At 41.5% G+C, this 16,974-nt stretch overlaps 1 protein-coding gene across 6 annotated transcripts in view; it reads right to left on the bottom strand.

Moving 5' to 3' along the window:
• Positions 1-16,974, bottom strand: part of FOXP1 (forkhead box P1) — a 343,548-nt gene that overhangs the window by 20,717 nt on the left and 305,857 nt on the right. For 4 of the 6 annotated variants that reach the window (XM_026857384.1, XM_026857381.1, XM_026857382.1 and 1 more), the window contains 5 exons: positions 16,380-16,467; positions 10,246-10,329; positions 1,416-1,617; positions 1,230-1,309; positions 412-513 (listed from right to left, as the gene is read on the bottom strand). In XM_026857384.1, coding sequence (XP_026713185.1) covers positions 412-513; positions 1,230-1,309; positions 1,416-1,617; positions 10,246-10,329; positions 16,380-16,467 — 556 coding nt within the window. The remainder of the gene's footprint in view (positions 1-411; positions 514-1,229; positions 1,310-1,415; positions 1,618-10,245; positions 10,330-16,379; positions 16,468-16,974) is intronic. The other 2 variants (XM_026857386.1, XM_026857383.1) reach the window with 1 other exon arrangement.

The following is a 16,974-nucleotide window of genomic DNA, read 5'->3' on the forward strand; positions in this document are numbered from 1 at the left end:
TAGATCCTAGGAAAAAAGAGCAGTTGTTGTGATTACAGTCTGCGTGGCTAAAAAGACAGTGTATCTTCTAATGACACAATAACTTTACTGCTTTTTTTTTTTTCTTTCCTAATACGTTCCAGCTGAAGGGCTTGAGTTTCACTGCTAGCAGCAACCACACAGAGGAACTCGTGGCATAATCACAGAACATAAAAGCCAATAATGGGGATTCAATTAGTGGTTTTCAAAGGCAGAAGAATTTTTCTGCCAAATATCAAATTGTTCCTGCAGATAAGGCACCCAGTGTGTGTCAAAACTGCCGATCTAAATTTTCATGTCCACATGTTGTTACAATTTGTTATGTCATCAGCAATGTCTATTCTGTACATGTCAGATATCAAAGGCGAGAGGCATAGGCGGGCTAAGGCTTACCTTCCACGTTGCTGCGTTGCGTCTGAAGTAAGCAAACATTCGCGTGAACCAGTTGTAGATTTCATTTAGTGTTAGCTGTTTTTCTGGAGATTCGAGGATGGCCTTGTGAAGCAAAGTGATTATAAGATCAGTTATGAGCACACCAGTACAGAATACGCTCACAGTTTTACTTCACCGAATACAAAAAAGGAAAGAAAGGAAGAGAGAAAGAAAGAAAGAAAAGAAGAAAGAAAGAAAGGAAGAAAGAAAGAAAGAAAGGAAGAAAGAAAGAAAGGAAGAAAAGAAAGAAGAGATTTGGAGGAAAAAATCCAAAGGAGGGTTTTCATAATATGAACTAAGATTAATGGCTGTATTTAACAGTTCAATGGCAAAATTCAAAATGGAATTATCTAATTGTTTTGAGTTTTTATTTCTGTTTCCTTACAGAAATATTAATTTATTAGTCATTCATAAAGCAGAATCAAAGAGAAATGCAAAACATTTCACTAGCTGATTAAAGCTCAGTAATTATTTAGAGCTCAGATTAATTCTAGGGATCAGAGATTACTGTAGCTTGTGATAATTGACTTGCCATCTTTAAACAGGCTCATTTTCACTGTTGTGTGAAATGAATTTCCTAATAATCACATCGTATTGTAATACTTAATCAAAAGCAATTATGTTATATATTGCAGTTCTAAAAACCCTTATAGTAAAGGTTTGAGCATTTGAGCACGCTTACATACCAAAGGTTTGAAAATCTATTTAATCCAGAGTGCGCACATATATAGCAAGGTATTTTTTTTCTAATCCAAATGCGTGTGTTTGGCTCATCTTACCTGTCTAATTAAAGATGCATACGTGAATGGTGGTCTAACTTCTGCGTTCTTATAAAATTCTTGGTTCTGGGCAATATCTGCTAAATAAGAGCAGTTGTTCTGTTATCATCACAGCCTGCCACCGTGGGGCTGCAGGCAACAGCAAGCCGCCCCACCAAAGGGGCTGTGTCACCAGAACCCCTTTACCTGAAGAAATGGGGACGTTGTATTTATCCGAGTACCGCCTCCGGATGGGTCCAACGTTGTGCATGCTCGTGGTAGTGATGACTGACGGTCCCTGCGTGACGGGAGTGATGGGCGCAGTCGGGGTGGTGGGAGTATGAGGTAAGCTCTGCGGAGATGCCTCGGATGCAGTCTTGGAAAGCGTGACGCTCGATACCAGATTCAGCTGCGGAGGGAAGGACGACGATTTCGTTACAAACGGCATTTCTGGCTAATTAAGGGCTGCAGAGAAAATTCTCGATAACGGAGTCCTCCTCGGTTCAAAGCAGACAACACAGCCCGAGCGCTTGCTTCGGCACAAAGCGCTGTTGTAACATCTCCATTAGGAGCCATGAAAGGGAAATAAATACATACATTTCCGAACAGATTTTAAAAAAGAGTAACATAGCCTGCTGCCAGAACTACATACCATGGATTTTTATCTAAACCTTAAAACAAGATCTCACAGAGTACGCAGTCATTTTAATATTTTATTTTTGTTCCATTGTTTCAGTCTTAACCCCACACATCTCTTATTTCTATGCTATCATTATGCATGACTTCTAATCAGTCTTCTTAGATATTTCATTGAAGGCATCAGGCTTAAAATAAAAGGCAAGACTTTCCTAGGGACGTACTAGGGAGAAGCGCAATCTTTCTCTTCAGCATTTGGGCTCCCCCCGCCCCCCCTCCGTTCATCCATTTTAAAACCAAAGCCAGGAGAAGGTTAACACTGGAATAATTTAATTAATCACACTGCATGAAATACTGCAAGCATTCAGCCCAGCAGAAGTGGCACCACTCTTTTTTCTGCTAGGACAGAAGGCATCAGCGTTACCTGCACGAAGCCCAGTCCCGGACAAATGGCAGCTGGCCACAGTGGGCTGTAAAACACAACTGTCTCCAGGATTGTGTATCAAACCCAGACCCAACTCAAGTGTTTTTGATACACAACCCTATTTATATAACCAGCATCCACATTCCTCCCCGACCCTTTCTTTTTACCCTACGAAGTCCTTTGAAAGACGATGCTCCACCTCAATAGGTCACTCCTGCTGAAGTATTTTAAACAAACAATTTGATCTCTTAACAACAACATCAGAAAAGATGACTGAGGAAAGGGCTCTTTGACTACTTTCACATTTCCTTCCCTTAGGCAGTTTTGTGAATAATATTGGTGAAATCCTGACCCCACTGAAGTTGGTAGCAAAATTCCTACGGAATTTAACAGGGACAGAATTTTACAACTTTTGTTCATGATTAAAATTCCTTTTTGCTGGACATTAAACCTTTTCAGAGGAAGGCAAGGTGCACTACTCAGCTATGCCCTCAAATATCTCATGTTTATCTATAAGGTACTGTATTAATTTTCCTTGTATGAAAGTAACCAGATAAGAAAACTCCTATTAGCACCCTCATATGAGTTAACAGCCACAAATAACGTTTCTTTATAAAAATAATGGGATTTATCCAAAACAAAGGTAGTGGAAAATAAAGGGCTCTTATATTATAGAAAGGATACCAACACAAAAAGCTCACTGCCCCCAGAAAGGGCACAGATGAACAACAGATAAATTGTGATTGCTTTTCCTTCCCGACAGCAAGACGAGGGAAGCCCCAGCCACAACCACCCGGCCAGTACACTGGCACCTCAAGCACCGCTCCAAGGACAGGAGGCGGGGAGCCGCGGACCTGCAAACACCCATCCTTCTGTGCAGGTGCTTACAAATATTTAACCCTTTGTGGCAAAGCTGGAAAGGGAACCCAGAGAGGGATTGTGAAAGGCGGTGAAATATGGGTATTGATCTCGCAGAGCCTCCCGCGCCGACGTACGCCGCTAAGCGCAGCCTGGAGGGCAGCACGCCTGTCCAGCGCTCCGCGGCGCCGGGCGCTGCCGCCACGTGCTGCCCGCCAAAGCCTGGTCCGTTCGTTGACTGGTGATTTAAGGACACTGATTAGGGACGTGTATATAGTAATGTCTCCCTGTTATCCATCTATCCATCTATTACATATGATAAAAGGACCAGTGATGATAATAATAGTAGAACTGACAGGTCGCACCATGAAATTAAATCTACTGTATTTTATCTCAGTTTCTAAATGGACATTTTAACAGTCCAATAACTGCGAGCAAATCTGCATCAATTTTAAGTGCCCATCTCTAGCGCAGGCTCGGCAGCCGGGCCCTCCTGTTGGAAAGATCACTGCTCGTGCTTCATCATTACAGCTCCAACTACTCCATTTCAAAAGAGTCCCCTTCCTTTTTTAGTGTGTAAAAACTTAACATTTAATCTGTTTCTACTAGGGAACTGCGAGAAAGGATCCACAAAGGTCAGCGTTCCCTGCTTAAAGAATTTGAATTGAGTTAAATTTCTTTAGGCTTTTCAGCGTAGGTAGCAACTAGGAATAAACACAGAAGAGGATGAGCAAAGGGGGGGGCTTTAACAGGCTTGACAAATGACACTGCGATTCACACCCACTGCTGGGCTGCCACTAATAAGCTACAGAGGAAGCAGCCAATCTCAGCTAATTACCAGATAAAATTGTATTGTAAGGACTCTAATTAGGAGATGCTTATGGAGGTGATCTAATGATTAAACGCTGCATCCAAGTGACCCCACCATCAATGTGCAGTGGTGCAAGATGTCACCGGAATATTTTGTAGAAACAGTAATTTTATTTCAAGGAGGGGAGGCAGTAATATTTGTAATAATGGCTATGAGGTAAACTAATTAAAAGACAGTTCCTAAAGGAAGACTGTGGCTTTGAGCAGCTGTGGCCGTTCCAAAACAAAGTGCCAAATCTCAACAGAGGAGCTGCAGTCAAGTGGAAAATTTCTGCCTGACCTCTGCTCTCGCTATTAATTCGCAGGAAAACTAATGACACATATACATATTCCCACAAAATTGTTCTAATTGCTAATTTGCCAAAGGAGCCCAGTTTCCAAATTAAACATGACTGCAGTCTGTGAGGAAAGAGAGAACAAAAAGCTGGAACGCAGTGAGTCTGCTGTGTTTCACCTCTGACGACCATTTGCGAGCCTGAACCAACAAGTTAATGAAACACGACCTTGTCGATCGCTAGCGAAGTTTTTCCTTTTTCCGTGTTTTATTTGATGACACTCTCCTCTTCCAGCCAGGGTCCGATCCCTGCCGGTGCTGTTACCAAAACACAAGCTAGGGCAAGGGAGGAGAGGGCTGCACTCCCTCCACAGACCTTCACTGCTGCTTTCTTTGTTGCATCTATAGCATAAAGACTGAAAAACAGGCTGTGAATTAGAGCAGAATAACAAATTATGAATGGTGTTGGTTTTGTTGCCATCTTGAATTATTAATATGAATGGTAAACTATTAAATCTTAATATTGGCGTGAATCAGAAACGTGAAAGTGGCTGTGGACGACTGTGCAGGGCAAAGATCAGGGAGGGACCAGGCTGGGAGGGTTTCTTTTCCTGATGGAAACTTGACACGGTTTCTCCCTGTTTGCATTTTCTATTTAAAAACAAGTTACTATGATTAGAAAAGTTGTTCGTGTTGGTATTTTGTACATAGCCTGCTTCCCACATACAGTAATTTTTGGATGAGGTATCACTGCTGTCAGAGGGGAGGGAGCCTAAGTCACAGAGTTAGCACTTTAATGAGCAAGGACTTTTGCACTGCAGTAAGGCACAATGTGGGGCACTCTGCAATCATGCCAGAGTACAGCCCTTGTGCCAAAGAGTTAAATGTTTTTGTAATGTTTGTACCGGGGATATGGGGAGGGAGGATTTTCTCCAGCCTCAAAAAAAAAAAAAAAATTAAAGTAATTTTAAAAAAATCCCCAAAACAAGAAGAAGAAAAAAAACCAACAGAAAACCCACTGAAGCCCACAACAGTTTTAGGTCCTAAAATTCTGCAAATTCAATTACTGAACCTTGTTGGGTGCTTTGTTCAGTCTTGGGTTTTGAGAACATTTCCTCATACTATTTTAACTTAATCAGAAATGCCACAATTGTTGCAGCATTCAACAACCTGCTTATGATTTTATTATTAACCTACCCTTTCAAGAAAAGAGTCATGTCTTCCTATTAAAGGTGAAGACTGAGTCATCTTTTTTTTTTTTTTCCTTTAGATATAAACAAGGCTGAGAGGTAACCCTCTCCTTCACCCTGTAAAATAGATTTCCAGTAAGTGGCTCTCCCACTAGGGCTAAGTTTGACTTCTTTTTGTGTAAACATTTTACATGACAATAGTGGCTGCACATAAAAAAAGCCCCTGAAACTCTTTTAAAAGCAAAAAAGAAAAAAAAAAAAATCTATTTCTAAGTGTCATGGTGGGGCCATACCCACTGCTGCAGGGCAGCAACTCCTCTGTGATGGATGCTGCTGCTCAGGTCCCAACTGAGTTCCTGGGACTGACACACTCTGAAGCAGACTCCTTTTCTAGATCCTAAAGGTGGGAGAGAAAGCTAATGAGAAAAGCCTAAAACTTTTTCAATGCTGTGTCTTCCTCTCCCGTTTCAGCCTGGACACATTAGTGTATTAGATGCAGAGCCTGGCAGGCAGCAATCACTTAGCAGGTGTTGTTATTGGCAGGAATACTAAGGAAACCAAAGCTGAGGAGTGAGACTTAATGAAAACCAGTATATAAAAACAGCTTTTGTTGTGCTTGAGAATCTCTCTTTATTGCTGCGTATCGTTATTTTTTCAAACTATAAAGTACGGCTACAGCAGCTAAAATGCTCAGTCATTACCTCAACAGTTAAAAGACTATTTTTTTTTAAATGCTTTGTTATTACAGTTGCTAAAAACAGTATTTCAAAACAATCATAACTGCTATGGTTAGGGTAAAAAAAATACATTAAAGAAGGGGTATCTAACAGTGCATTTTATTTAAAGTGCCAAAAGTTTCTTTAGAAGACTTCTGTCTATTTTTAAAAGATGGCTATAGCACCCAGTATGCAGAATTACTTGTTGGTTGATGCTTTTTCCTTTTCCTTCCCTTCCTATGAACTTCAACATAAATTAATCCAAAAAAAAAGCAAGCACATTTCCATTTCAACCTATTATGCTGATCACTAACACCAATGAAAATAGCATGTAGGGGAAGGTACCTTAATAGCAAAACCAGAATGACAATTCTTGAGAAATTGTTGTTCTGGCTTTTGTGTTGTGGGGTGGGTTTTTTTGGTTTTTGTTTTTTACCTTGAAAAAAATTCACCTTACAAAAATATGTCATGGCATATTCCTTCAGAGATAGCTTTGTTCTCACTTTATTCAGGCCCTTTAAGTCTCACCAAAACAACACACAGCAACAGGAAAAACTTCGTGTGTTCCAAGCGTTAAGCTGTGAGATCCTTCCATTTCAAGTGCCGCACTGTTGGCCATTTTAATTATGAAGTTGGACATATTTAAAGATGGTGCTGAGCACTGCCCCAGCTCCTCATGTGCTCTCCCCTCTGCAGCCACCCTCCTGATTGTCCAGCAGCCCCCCGGGAGCAGGGCAAGACTGGCCTTTTGCAGTACACCAGACAGCAACAGCAACTGTCCCGCGTACGTACCCCTCTGCCAATGGTCTAGGCCATCCACCACTCCAATACCCAAGAACGTGCTTAAATGTCAGTGGGGTTAACAGGACTGGAGAGCTTTACTGACAGATGTCTTGGTGGGCTGGTGTAGTGCAATGCACACACAGGCCACTCCACCTCCCTTCCCAAGGTCAAAATTACTTCGGGAGCTAAAGCCACCCAAAGGTGGGGATATGATGGATGGATGTGGCTAGACTGGACAAGCAACCCCTCCCGAAGCTGGGCAAGTTTTGAATAGATGCACAACCACCAAGAACCTGGCTGTGGTTCAACCGATCCGACCTGCCCCAACCCCGCCCACTCAGCTACTGCCTGAAGCCCAAAAGGCAATGACGGTACCGATGGTCAGTGTGGATTACAAATGGCACGTGGTTAAACACAGATGGCTCAGTCACCAATTTTACCTGCCAGGAACGAAATAGTTTAAAAACAAGCATTAAGATCCTTTAAGCAGAATAAAAACATTTTCTCAGTCATGAAAAGGCTGTAATTTTAAATCCCAATTCACTGCTATGTTTGGATTCGCAGCTGCTCTTTCCTTTAAAATCACCAATGTACCGTAATATATTAATTCTAACATACACCTTGCATTAGTTATGTTGGAAAAAAAATTTAATTACTGGATGTAAAGAATACTTTGCACTGCAATAATGGTCATCAGATCTTTTTACCAAAGTCCTATCCCACTGAGTTAAAAGGACTAGGGTCTAGCACAGTCTACGCAGTGCCTGTGTATTTTTTTCACTAGGAAAGCACAATTTATGCAAAACACTATACTTCTACATTTTATAATTAATTTTCAAATGCTTCACCTATACATATTTTAATAATTTCTGATTTATCAGATGGTATCTATAATAAATTTTTCTATATTTCAATAAATGAAAAGAAGGCAGTTTCAATCCAACAACAGAGTGCCACACAATATAGGCCTGTCAGGCACCAATTTTTACTTCTAACATGTAAGTTAAAGGATAAGGAATTTATAATGCTGCCTGTGAACGAAACCACTTTTCATACACAAATGTGATCTTTTTTTTTCCAAAGGGTAATACAACAGTACATTTACATAAACTAATCCAAACAATCTATGTATTTGACAATGGCAAACCTCACACAGACTGCCTATTGTTGGTTTACATCTTGGAGTTCTTTATGTTGGCTTGTAACACTGCTCTAGCTGTCAAAGGTTTGACTTGGACTCTAAATAAATGGTTATAGAAGTGCTGTGCAGCGATATTGGACTTCTTTGCAAAAGAAAACCTGCTGTGTATGAATTCAAAAGCTATTAATTTTTCAGTCAAAAATATTCATGCCTATTTCTTTTAATAAAGAAACACTGTGCTGAGCAACTGAGAGATAATGTTGACTAGTGGTACAGAATTTTCAATAGAGCAGTTAAAAATAAATTTAGTAGGAGGTCCCCAACAAAGCTATAATTTTCCAGAATGTAAAACATTTTTAATACTAATCAAGACAGCCCTTTTCCCCCTGCGTTCACTTTTTTTTTTTCCTTTTTTTTTTTTTTCCTTTTTTTTTCCGCTGCTTTTCCCTGTTTATTAGCTGTTAACACTAATCTTCATGGCGACACCGCCTGGTATCTCCATAGCCTACAACACCCGCGAAAGCTTCCTGCCCTCCGTGGCTGAGCATCGATCACGAGCTGCCTTGCCAAACGCTGCTTGCCTTCTTATGATTTCCTCCCTTTAGTTTTTAATCCTTCCTCCTGAGGGGCACCGCTGTTATGAAAGGCCTCAAGGCAGAGTGCTTTGAGACTCCCAGATTATTCCGCTGTTTTAATTTTTAATCCAGTAAGAGCTATAGAAACCAAACCTCCTCCCCATTCTGTTGGGTCTACATGCTTTGCCAACAATGCGCTGAAGCATTTGCATTCAGGCTGAGATGGATGTGAGGAACTAGAAGAATAGTATTTTTATAGATACTGTAAGTAGTTTCTACTCTAGAGGGCTGGTATCCACTGGATCAAGCAATTTTCGGCATCTCAACAGCTTAAATGGAAGGGTTTATACCTACCACTCAACTCTCTCCAAGAAGGTACCGAAATTTCCTGTTGACTTTGACATCTGCTCCAGTGTTGCTGAATAGCCTGCAATTTTCTGTCTAGTAGCCTCCCTATGCACTTCTGCAGCCATTTATTTCCAACTACATGGAAACTGAGAAATCCTTTTCTAGTAAAAATGTGTGCGCGAAGTGTTTAATGATTTTATGTTCTCTATCTCTGTAATGTGTTCTGTTTCAGACATTAATTTTGTCTACCAACTGCATCTTGGCAGGCTACCATATTTGCTGGGTTAATAGTCTGACTCCTTTTTATTTCTATCACCATAAATCACACATATATGGGTGTGTGTTTGCTTTATTTATAGAAAAAAAATCAGTCAAAACAGATAAACCAATACTTTGTCATTATGCTGCATCATTGCATATTGATTAAAATTGCTAGTACTAACTATAGATTGTCAACGCTCAATTAATTTTCACACAATGACTCAAAGCAAAATCAAATAAAGCCAGTGTACCTTTAAATCTTACAAATCTTAAAATCAAGAAGCAAAGCACTCTCTCCATTTTGAATAATCATTGGAAGCTCCGAGGAACATTTTCAGCGTTAAGAGGTTGGGAGAAAACAACAGCTGAAGAAGAGTCATTTTGGTTAGGGAACGAGATGGTGGATTTGCCTGGGTTTGGAGGTACCCAGGGAGTTGGCCTGGGCTGCAAAGCCACTTGCTTCCCCCACAGCCCCTTTTTTAAAGGGCAACCTGAGGCAGAGGTTTCCCTTTTCAGTTTCAACAGTATAAAACCTGATACTGGTAACTGTGATTATCATCAAAACATGCAGCTAGAGTCTCTTCTACTATAAATGTCTGTCAGACAGGGAGAAAGCAAAATAAATATACTAAATATAATTTAATTACATCTCCTTCCTAACACTTCCTAAGATTTCACACAAGTTAGACTGATGCAAAGCGACTTACAGGCTAGTATGTGAGGCCAGAAAGAGGCCTAATGCATCAGCTTTAGAGCAAAACTGCTTTCAAACTCCCTGAAGAGAGGGGGACGACGAAACCTGGGTGCCCGTGGTGGTGCCTCCTGCAAAGCGTCACTTTGCATTTCCTCACCACGACGGCTCCGAAGCGGGCCACGCTTTGCATCACGCGCTCCGGTGGGTTACAGGAAAGAGAGGTTTGTTGTGAGGTTTTGTTTGCTCTCGGCACAGTTGGGTACTTACGGGCTGAGGGGTGGCTTTTGGTTCAGTTGACTTCACATGCAGGTGTGTCATCATGGCTTGCAGGCGCTCTTTATCTTTTGCAAGCTGAAAGGGGGAAAAAAAAAAAATCCTGTTACTCATACAAATAAAACCCAACCACTGCTTATTCCTAATTAAACAGCTGCCACCGAGGCATGAGACAGAAGAGTTTTATTGCTGAGTAGTTTGGAAATTGTATATGGTCTATTCGTGAGGTAAAGCTAACGCGTGGTGCTGGGTGTCACTATTTCCCAAAGCAAAATGCATTAGTCCTCGAGTGAGAAGAGCTAGACCTGCCGGCACCAAGAGCTTCACTCTAGCCCTGACAGCTAAAAGACAACAGTGAATCATGTTTATTAACCAGCCCCACTCCAGCTTAGGAGGCATAGCAGAAAGCAAGCGAGGCAGAGGCTCTGAGATGCATTTGCCTCCTTTCAGACCAGAAAACAAGCGGCACAAATGGACCGTGGCTTTTACGTCACGTACAGGCTTTGCGGCGTATGCAGCAAGTGCGGAGACAGCGGTGGTTAAACCACACGAGGCACCTCCATGGGGCACAGCAGGTGGCCTTGGTGCTAGAAAACGCCCTGTTTTTCCTTGAGGTGGCACAGTCCCTTGGTGGGTCACCTTGGGCTGGCAGGCTGGGAATTTCAGCAGGAGAACCCAAGTGTGGGGCAGGAGCAGCAGTGCGAGTTGACAGCATCCTTTTGGTGTACACCTGAGGGCAGCAGGAACTGCCCCAGAGCACTCACCGCAGGGCACCCAACGCCACAGGACCAACGCTTTCACCCTTTCTCATCAGTCACATCACGCCCAAGAGTTGGGGCAAAGCTCCTGCTCTGGATGTCTCTTACATTTTTTGCCTGAGATCTGCATGAAGCCACAGCTGGTGTCTCAGGATCACACCATACACATCCTTGGCCAGGATGGCTTCCCAATGCATTTAGAAGGTACAGGCCAAACACTAAATCTCATTATTTTTGGAAACAAGAAGTTTTTTGTATGTGTGAATAGGACGTTTTCCAGCTGCTCTTCAAAAAAAATACAGTGGAAAGATAGTAAGAAACAAAGCTAATGAAAAAAGGGTGTTATTAACCTACACGTCCAATGTAAAGGCTCCTGTTTCTAGCAGGGCTTGGATCAGGTTCTTACAAATGACAATTTTTGCAGAGCTGAATTTTTGGTTTAGACAAGCCAGATTCCTGGTGCCAAGAGGAGAACTGTGCTTGCATTCCAGCAAAACTTTAAACAACCTGCCCACCTTATCACCATCATCTGTTTGTAGCAGTAAAGTTGGCCTAAGTGTATATAAAAGGAGACTTGGTCATAAATCCCCATTCACAACCTTACAGTCAAGGTTGTCTTGCTCTTCGCAAGGCGAGGGGTTTCTGACCATGCCAGAAAGGCATCATGATGGGATAAAACTTGGCACACGGGTTTCCAAGACAGGAATTAAATAAAGGAAAAAATGGCGTCACCACTGTGGGCTCTGGAAGTGCAAAAGCAAAATCACTGGGCTTTTCAAACGGCTGCTCTTTTCTTAGTCAAAAACTTCAATGGCAGGAGAGAAAACCTGACACCTACAGCACATCTCCTGCAATCTCATCACCAGATCTGCACTGGACTTCACAGAAGACCAAAGGGCAACAATGGGCTCTTATCATAACGCTGCAGCAGAAACTTCTCCCTCAGAGAGTCCTCTGAGGACCTCTTCGGAGAAAGGAGAGAGCTCACCCCTTCAGCTGCTGCGTGCTTCACACAAAACTAATTAAAACCGAGAAATAGTTGTACTCTCAGTGCAGCTCTGTTGTGCAAACTCTTATTCGTAGCAGTCACTGGGCACACGGGCTGCTTGGCGGGGTCATCTGTGCATTAAATTTTGGGCTGCAGGCTACCGCGGAAGAACAACATCTTCTAGCCAAAATAAATAAAAGGCAGGCACCTGAGAGCTTCCTGCCCGCACCAGTGCGGCGGCAGGAGGGAAAGGCACCCGGGCAGCACGGGGCACACCCTGCAGTGCTTCCTCTGGGCCCCCTCGGCAGAACGGAGCGATGCTCCTCCCTCCAAACGGCCGGGGTCCTTGTTTGTAGTGTTTTCACTCATCATCTTAGCAATGCTTTTAACGCCGTTTCTGGTGGATGGAGGTTATTAAAGATCCTCTCGACATTTCAGGCAGACACACGCTAGCATTTTGTCATAGTCTAGGAATTCAAACACTCACCCAGTTAGGCAGGAGTTTAAATTATGAAAAATAGAGGTCTCTCAGTTTCAAAGCACTGAAGAGAAGTAAAAAAATCTGAAGAATTTCTTTAAACTGTTTTTCCCTTAGGTCAGGAAGCAATAGTGATATAAAACTAGAATGTCACTGGTAGCCTCTCTGGTCAGCGGGGTCATACAAAAGAAGCCATGAGGGCTTGTTTGGTCACTGATGGGAGAAAATACTCACTGGTGGCACTCACTGGAGTGCAGATGGTCGAGAAATGGGGATTACTCGTAGATATGCAGGAAAATGCTCTTGATCTACTGATCGTGTTTCTTGGGCAGGGACTGTTTTGCTATGTATGAAAGGATCTGCTCTGTACAGGGGGTCTGAGGACTATAATAAATACAGCCCCACCTCTGAAGCCTCATTCTTTTCCCCATATTCATTTGGAAAGCTCTGCATGGTGGGAGTTTTCAGATGGTCACCCAGTTCTGCATGGTAAGGCTGATTTTGTGAGGTTTCCCTCCCCTCTGTGGGGTACAACTATGATGTAGGTGCCTAACTGTGGTTCAACAGAAAACACATCCAGAGCAAGGCACATACTTTGCAAACTTAGACACCAAGACACATGCCTTGCCCCAGAGAGGTTAAATCCTAAAACTACACAGGTAGGAAGGCAGAAGAGGGAAGGCACAGGAAGCACAAGCCAGAAGGGGCTGAAGGCTGGGGGGACAGCATGGGATTCTGGCAACCAAGGAGCAAGAGAGGAGGCATTGGACACAGATGATGGAAAAATTGCAGAGGAGGAAAAACAGATGGAAAATAATGACAAGGAGCGGGAATATGAAAATGGAAACCCAGCAAGGGCATTCAACAGGAGCAATGTGGCCACATCAACAGGAAGGGGAGATCACTTCAGCAGCAGGATTTTGGACAGACCAAGGACAAAGGAGAAGGAAGCCAGTCATGGGGAATGCAAGAGACAACCAAGACATAGCCTCTTCCCTCCCGTCACATGCCTGGCTAGGCTGTGCATTAAACGGTTTAGGCTCCACTTCTCAAGAGTGTCAATGGATGCTTTAGGAAAACAGGCCCAAGCAATGTTTTGACTACACTGAAAATGGCCAGCTGTCTTCATTTTCTCCCATTAGGAGGTAACTTTTAAAAACTTATCATAGCCTTGTTGCTGCCCTGAAATGTTTTTCCACTCAAAAGCAGTGCTGCAAAATGGATGTCCTATTCCAGTTAAGAACTAGCTAAGGATAGGGATATGTTCCTGTGCTTGTGTTTTACCCGGCAGCCCAATTCTCACTATTTGTAATGGCAACAAACGATCATGTCAAGATGGTTTAAACAAAGTGAAATATGAGAAGACTTCTACCTTGCCTGTGATATTTTAAGTATGTTTATGATGGAAATGCTGAGACTAAAGTTTTGAGATACTTTGCAAAGGGGCATTTGCAATCAAACACAAACCAGATCTGACTTGTTGGGGTTTTTTTTTTAAAAAAGTTCATTTAGAAATTGTTTTCTTTAAAAGACATTACACTTATCCCTGTCTACGACACTGATAAAACTGTTGTGCGTAAAATAAGAGCATAAAATAAAAACCAAAGGCTTCCATTTGGGGCCATCACACTCAAAACCTGAAGTGCATCCCTCAAGTGGAATGAATTTGTTAAATTCTATCTCTGTCTTGATGTGGCTGCACATGCATGAAATAGTGTGGCATTTAGATCTTGCCACAGTGTTGGACCCTGAACAGCACATGATACTTCACAGCTCTACTGGAAGGCAAAGCTTCTTGCCAGTGCTGAGCACCATGGGTGAAGTGGGAAAGGCTATGGGTCCCTCTTCTACCTAGCTCACAAAACTCAAGACTGTTGGCCACAGGGCTTGTTGCTGCTACTCTGTTGGTAACTGCTCCATCGTGGGAGTATCAGGTCAGTGGTCTTAGTCCAACTGCTCCTGCTACAAGCTGGGTGCTGCAGACTGCGTCATTGGAAACCCTGCTATTGGGCCAGACTTTTGTTTTATTACGGTTCTGTGCAAAAGAAGGTCACAGCCAGATAAACTAGGTACTGGAGAACAAATCCTCATAGATATTTAGACAGTTTAGGTTTTTTTAAGTATCAGAGAACTGATACACAGGATGAAAGCAGAGAGGGAAGAAGGGAGCTCAGGTACATGTCAGAAGCAGGATCACCCTCCTCCTCCACCTACCCTTGCTGGCCAGTGCATAGATGGTCCCACTCTTGTTGTCAACATCGCTGTCTAAATTAAGACTCCAGTTCATCCTATCTACTGTGCTAATGTGACTGTTAAAAACAAATCCAGAGCTTTTTGGCTCACACCACTTTGAAATGATGTTCTTCTCTCGGGGACCTTATGCTGCCTTGCCATACAACAACTTGAAGTTAAGAGTATTGCCCAGCACTACACGGGTGTGAAGCTGTAACTATCAGTCACTTGTAACAATTAGTAGAATGCACCACTGATAAATCTTTCAAAAATACTGTCAAGGATTTTTCCTTTTCCTTATGGAAAGGTGCTAACCAAGTATCCTCTCTGTCCTGTCCAACTGTTAACACAGGGCATCCTACTGTAGATCCAGGCACAGCCATTCCTGGTGACCAGAGGAGAGAAGGAATAATGCTTTTCAAGCTGACTGTAACTGAAGAATCTAGATTTACCTTCAGCCTGAATACTACTGCGTCTTGGTAAAAGATTATCTCATATCTCAGTTTACCAGGAAGACTGCAGATATTTTTTTTTTCCTAATTCCCAAGAAACTTGTTAAAATAACAGACCATTTCTCATAACATTTTCTGCAAGACTCTGATATTTTATGACTGGTAGTTTGATTTTTATAAAACTTGTATTAAAATAGTTTATATTGCTTCAGCTAATAGTGAAAGAGTGTCATGACCAGCGTGTTCCTCAAAGTAAAATTTAGGAAATATCTATGAAAGAAAAAGGGTAATTTGTAAGATAAGAAGATAAAAGGCATTTTTTTAAATGCTTATCTTGAAAAGTAACAACAAGAAGTTTAAGTGTGTTTTTGCTGATTTTTCTCTCCAACTATTTGAAGCTATAAATGACTTAACTCAGTAAAATTCCAAATGTAATTATCTTCTGTACTTAGCCCAAGGCTTTCCATATATCTCTACACTGCTGTCTTGCATACAAAATAGGTTTTTCAATAGCTGGTAACTATATAATGTACAACATTGTTTTAATTTCCCTTTCTTTGCTAACCTCTTGCCTACACACAGACACACTGTCAAGGCTGCCCAGCCAGAGCAGCGAGGTGCAGGAAGACAGAAAGGACTCAAAAGCATTCGGAAAGGCAGTTACACAAACAGGTCATACCTTTGCATCGCATTCAATATATTCCAATTTACCCCTTTTTGGCACTTTAAAAAAAAATTATTTGCTACAAATGGCAAAAAATAATAGTAATAATAATAATAATAATAATAATAATAATAATAATAATAATAATAATAATACATGGAGAGTATTAGCATATGAGACCACCAAACAAGCCAGGTCATGCAGCGTTTTGAAATAAACATCAACCATTTCCCCCATGTATCAACAACTCTAAATGAAGAGGACCATGTTCCGCTCACCCCCCTCCGCCCCCCCCGTGAGTATAAAAAGCATTAGATACATACTGATGGATTTCCAATCAGTCAGCCTGTTTAAGTTTCCTATTTCTTTTCAAGTTACGGTTTAGAAAAGAGGAAATGAAGCTGCAGTTTCTTTTGACGGTTTTTAAAAACTACTACAAGAAGGTTGTGAAAGCTGATTTTCAATCATAGGGGGAAAAGCAGAACTCATTTTTTATTGCTGTCGAGAATTGGATTTGATTAATACTGAGGTAATATTAAAATAAATTTTATTTTACCTGTAGCTCTAACTGCTGTACAACCTGCATTTGTACTCTACATTGGGCTGTACTTCTATCATCCAGCGCATGCTCACTGTTGAGATGTCTGTAACAATACACAGAAAATCATTAAGTGAAATGGATAAACAAAAAGGAAAAAGTAGTTACCAGGATGAATAAGCAATCTGAATGTTATCCAGCAGGTCTTCATCAGTATCTGGATTTTTAAGATTTTTAATTTTTTCGCTCTGTCCTGCTTTGACTTGTGTATCTTCCCATCACTCATTGTAACTTAAGCACATTTTTTCAGCAGAAAGCTCATTTGTATATAGAGAAATTTTGCAGAACAGTTGTTTTGCCTCCATCAGGTAAATGAAAGTGAGATTAAGAAATTATAGTAAAATAATTTCATATATAATTTCGTGCTATTTGACTATAAGATGCTGGATATATCTAAATGGACACATGCAATATATGAATAATTAAATCCCATAGAACCCTCATGTTTACGTGATTCAAAATAAAATAAAATACATGACTGTGTAAAGAACAAAAAGCCACATAAAATTTGGTGTATAAGTATGTGCAAAATATGTACCAATAAAAGAGAGAA

Source organism: Athene cunicularia, assembly GCF_003259725.1.
Source record: "Athene cunicularia isolate RWA chromosome 12 unlocalized genomic scaffold, athCun1 chr12_part1, whole genome shotgun sequence".
NCBI classification, from domain to species: domain Eukaryota; kingdom Metazoa; phylum Chordata; class Aves; order Strigiformes; family Strigidae; genus Athene; species Athene cunicularia.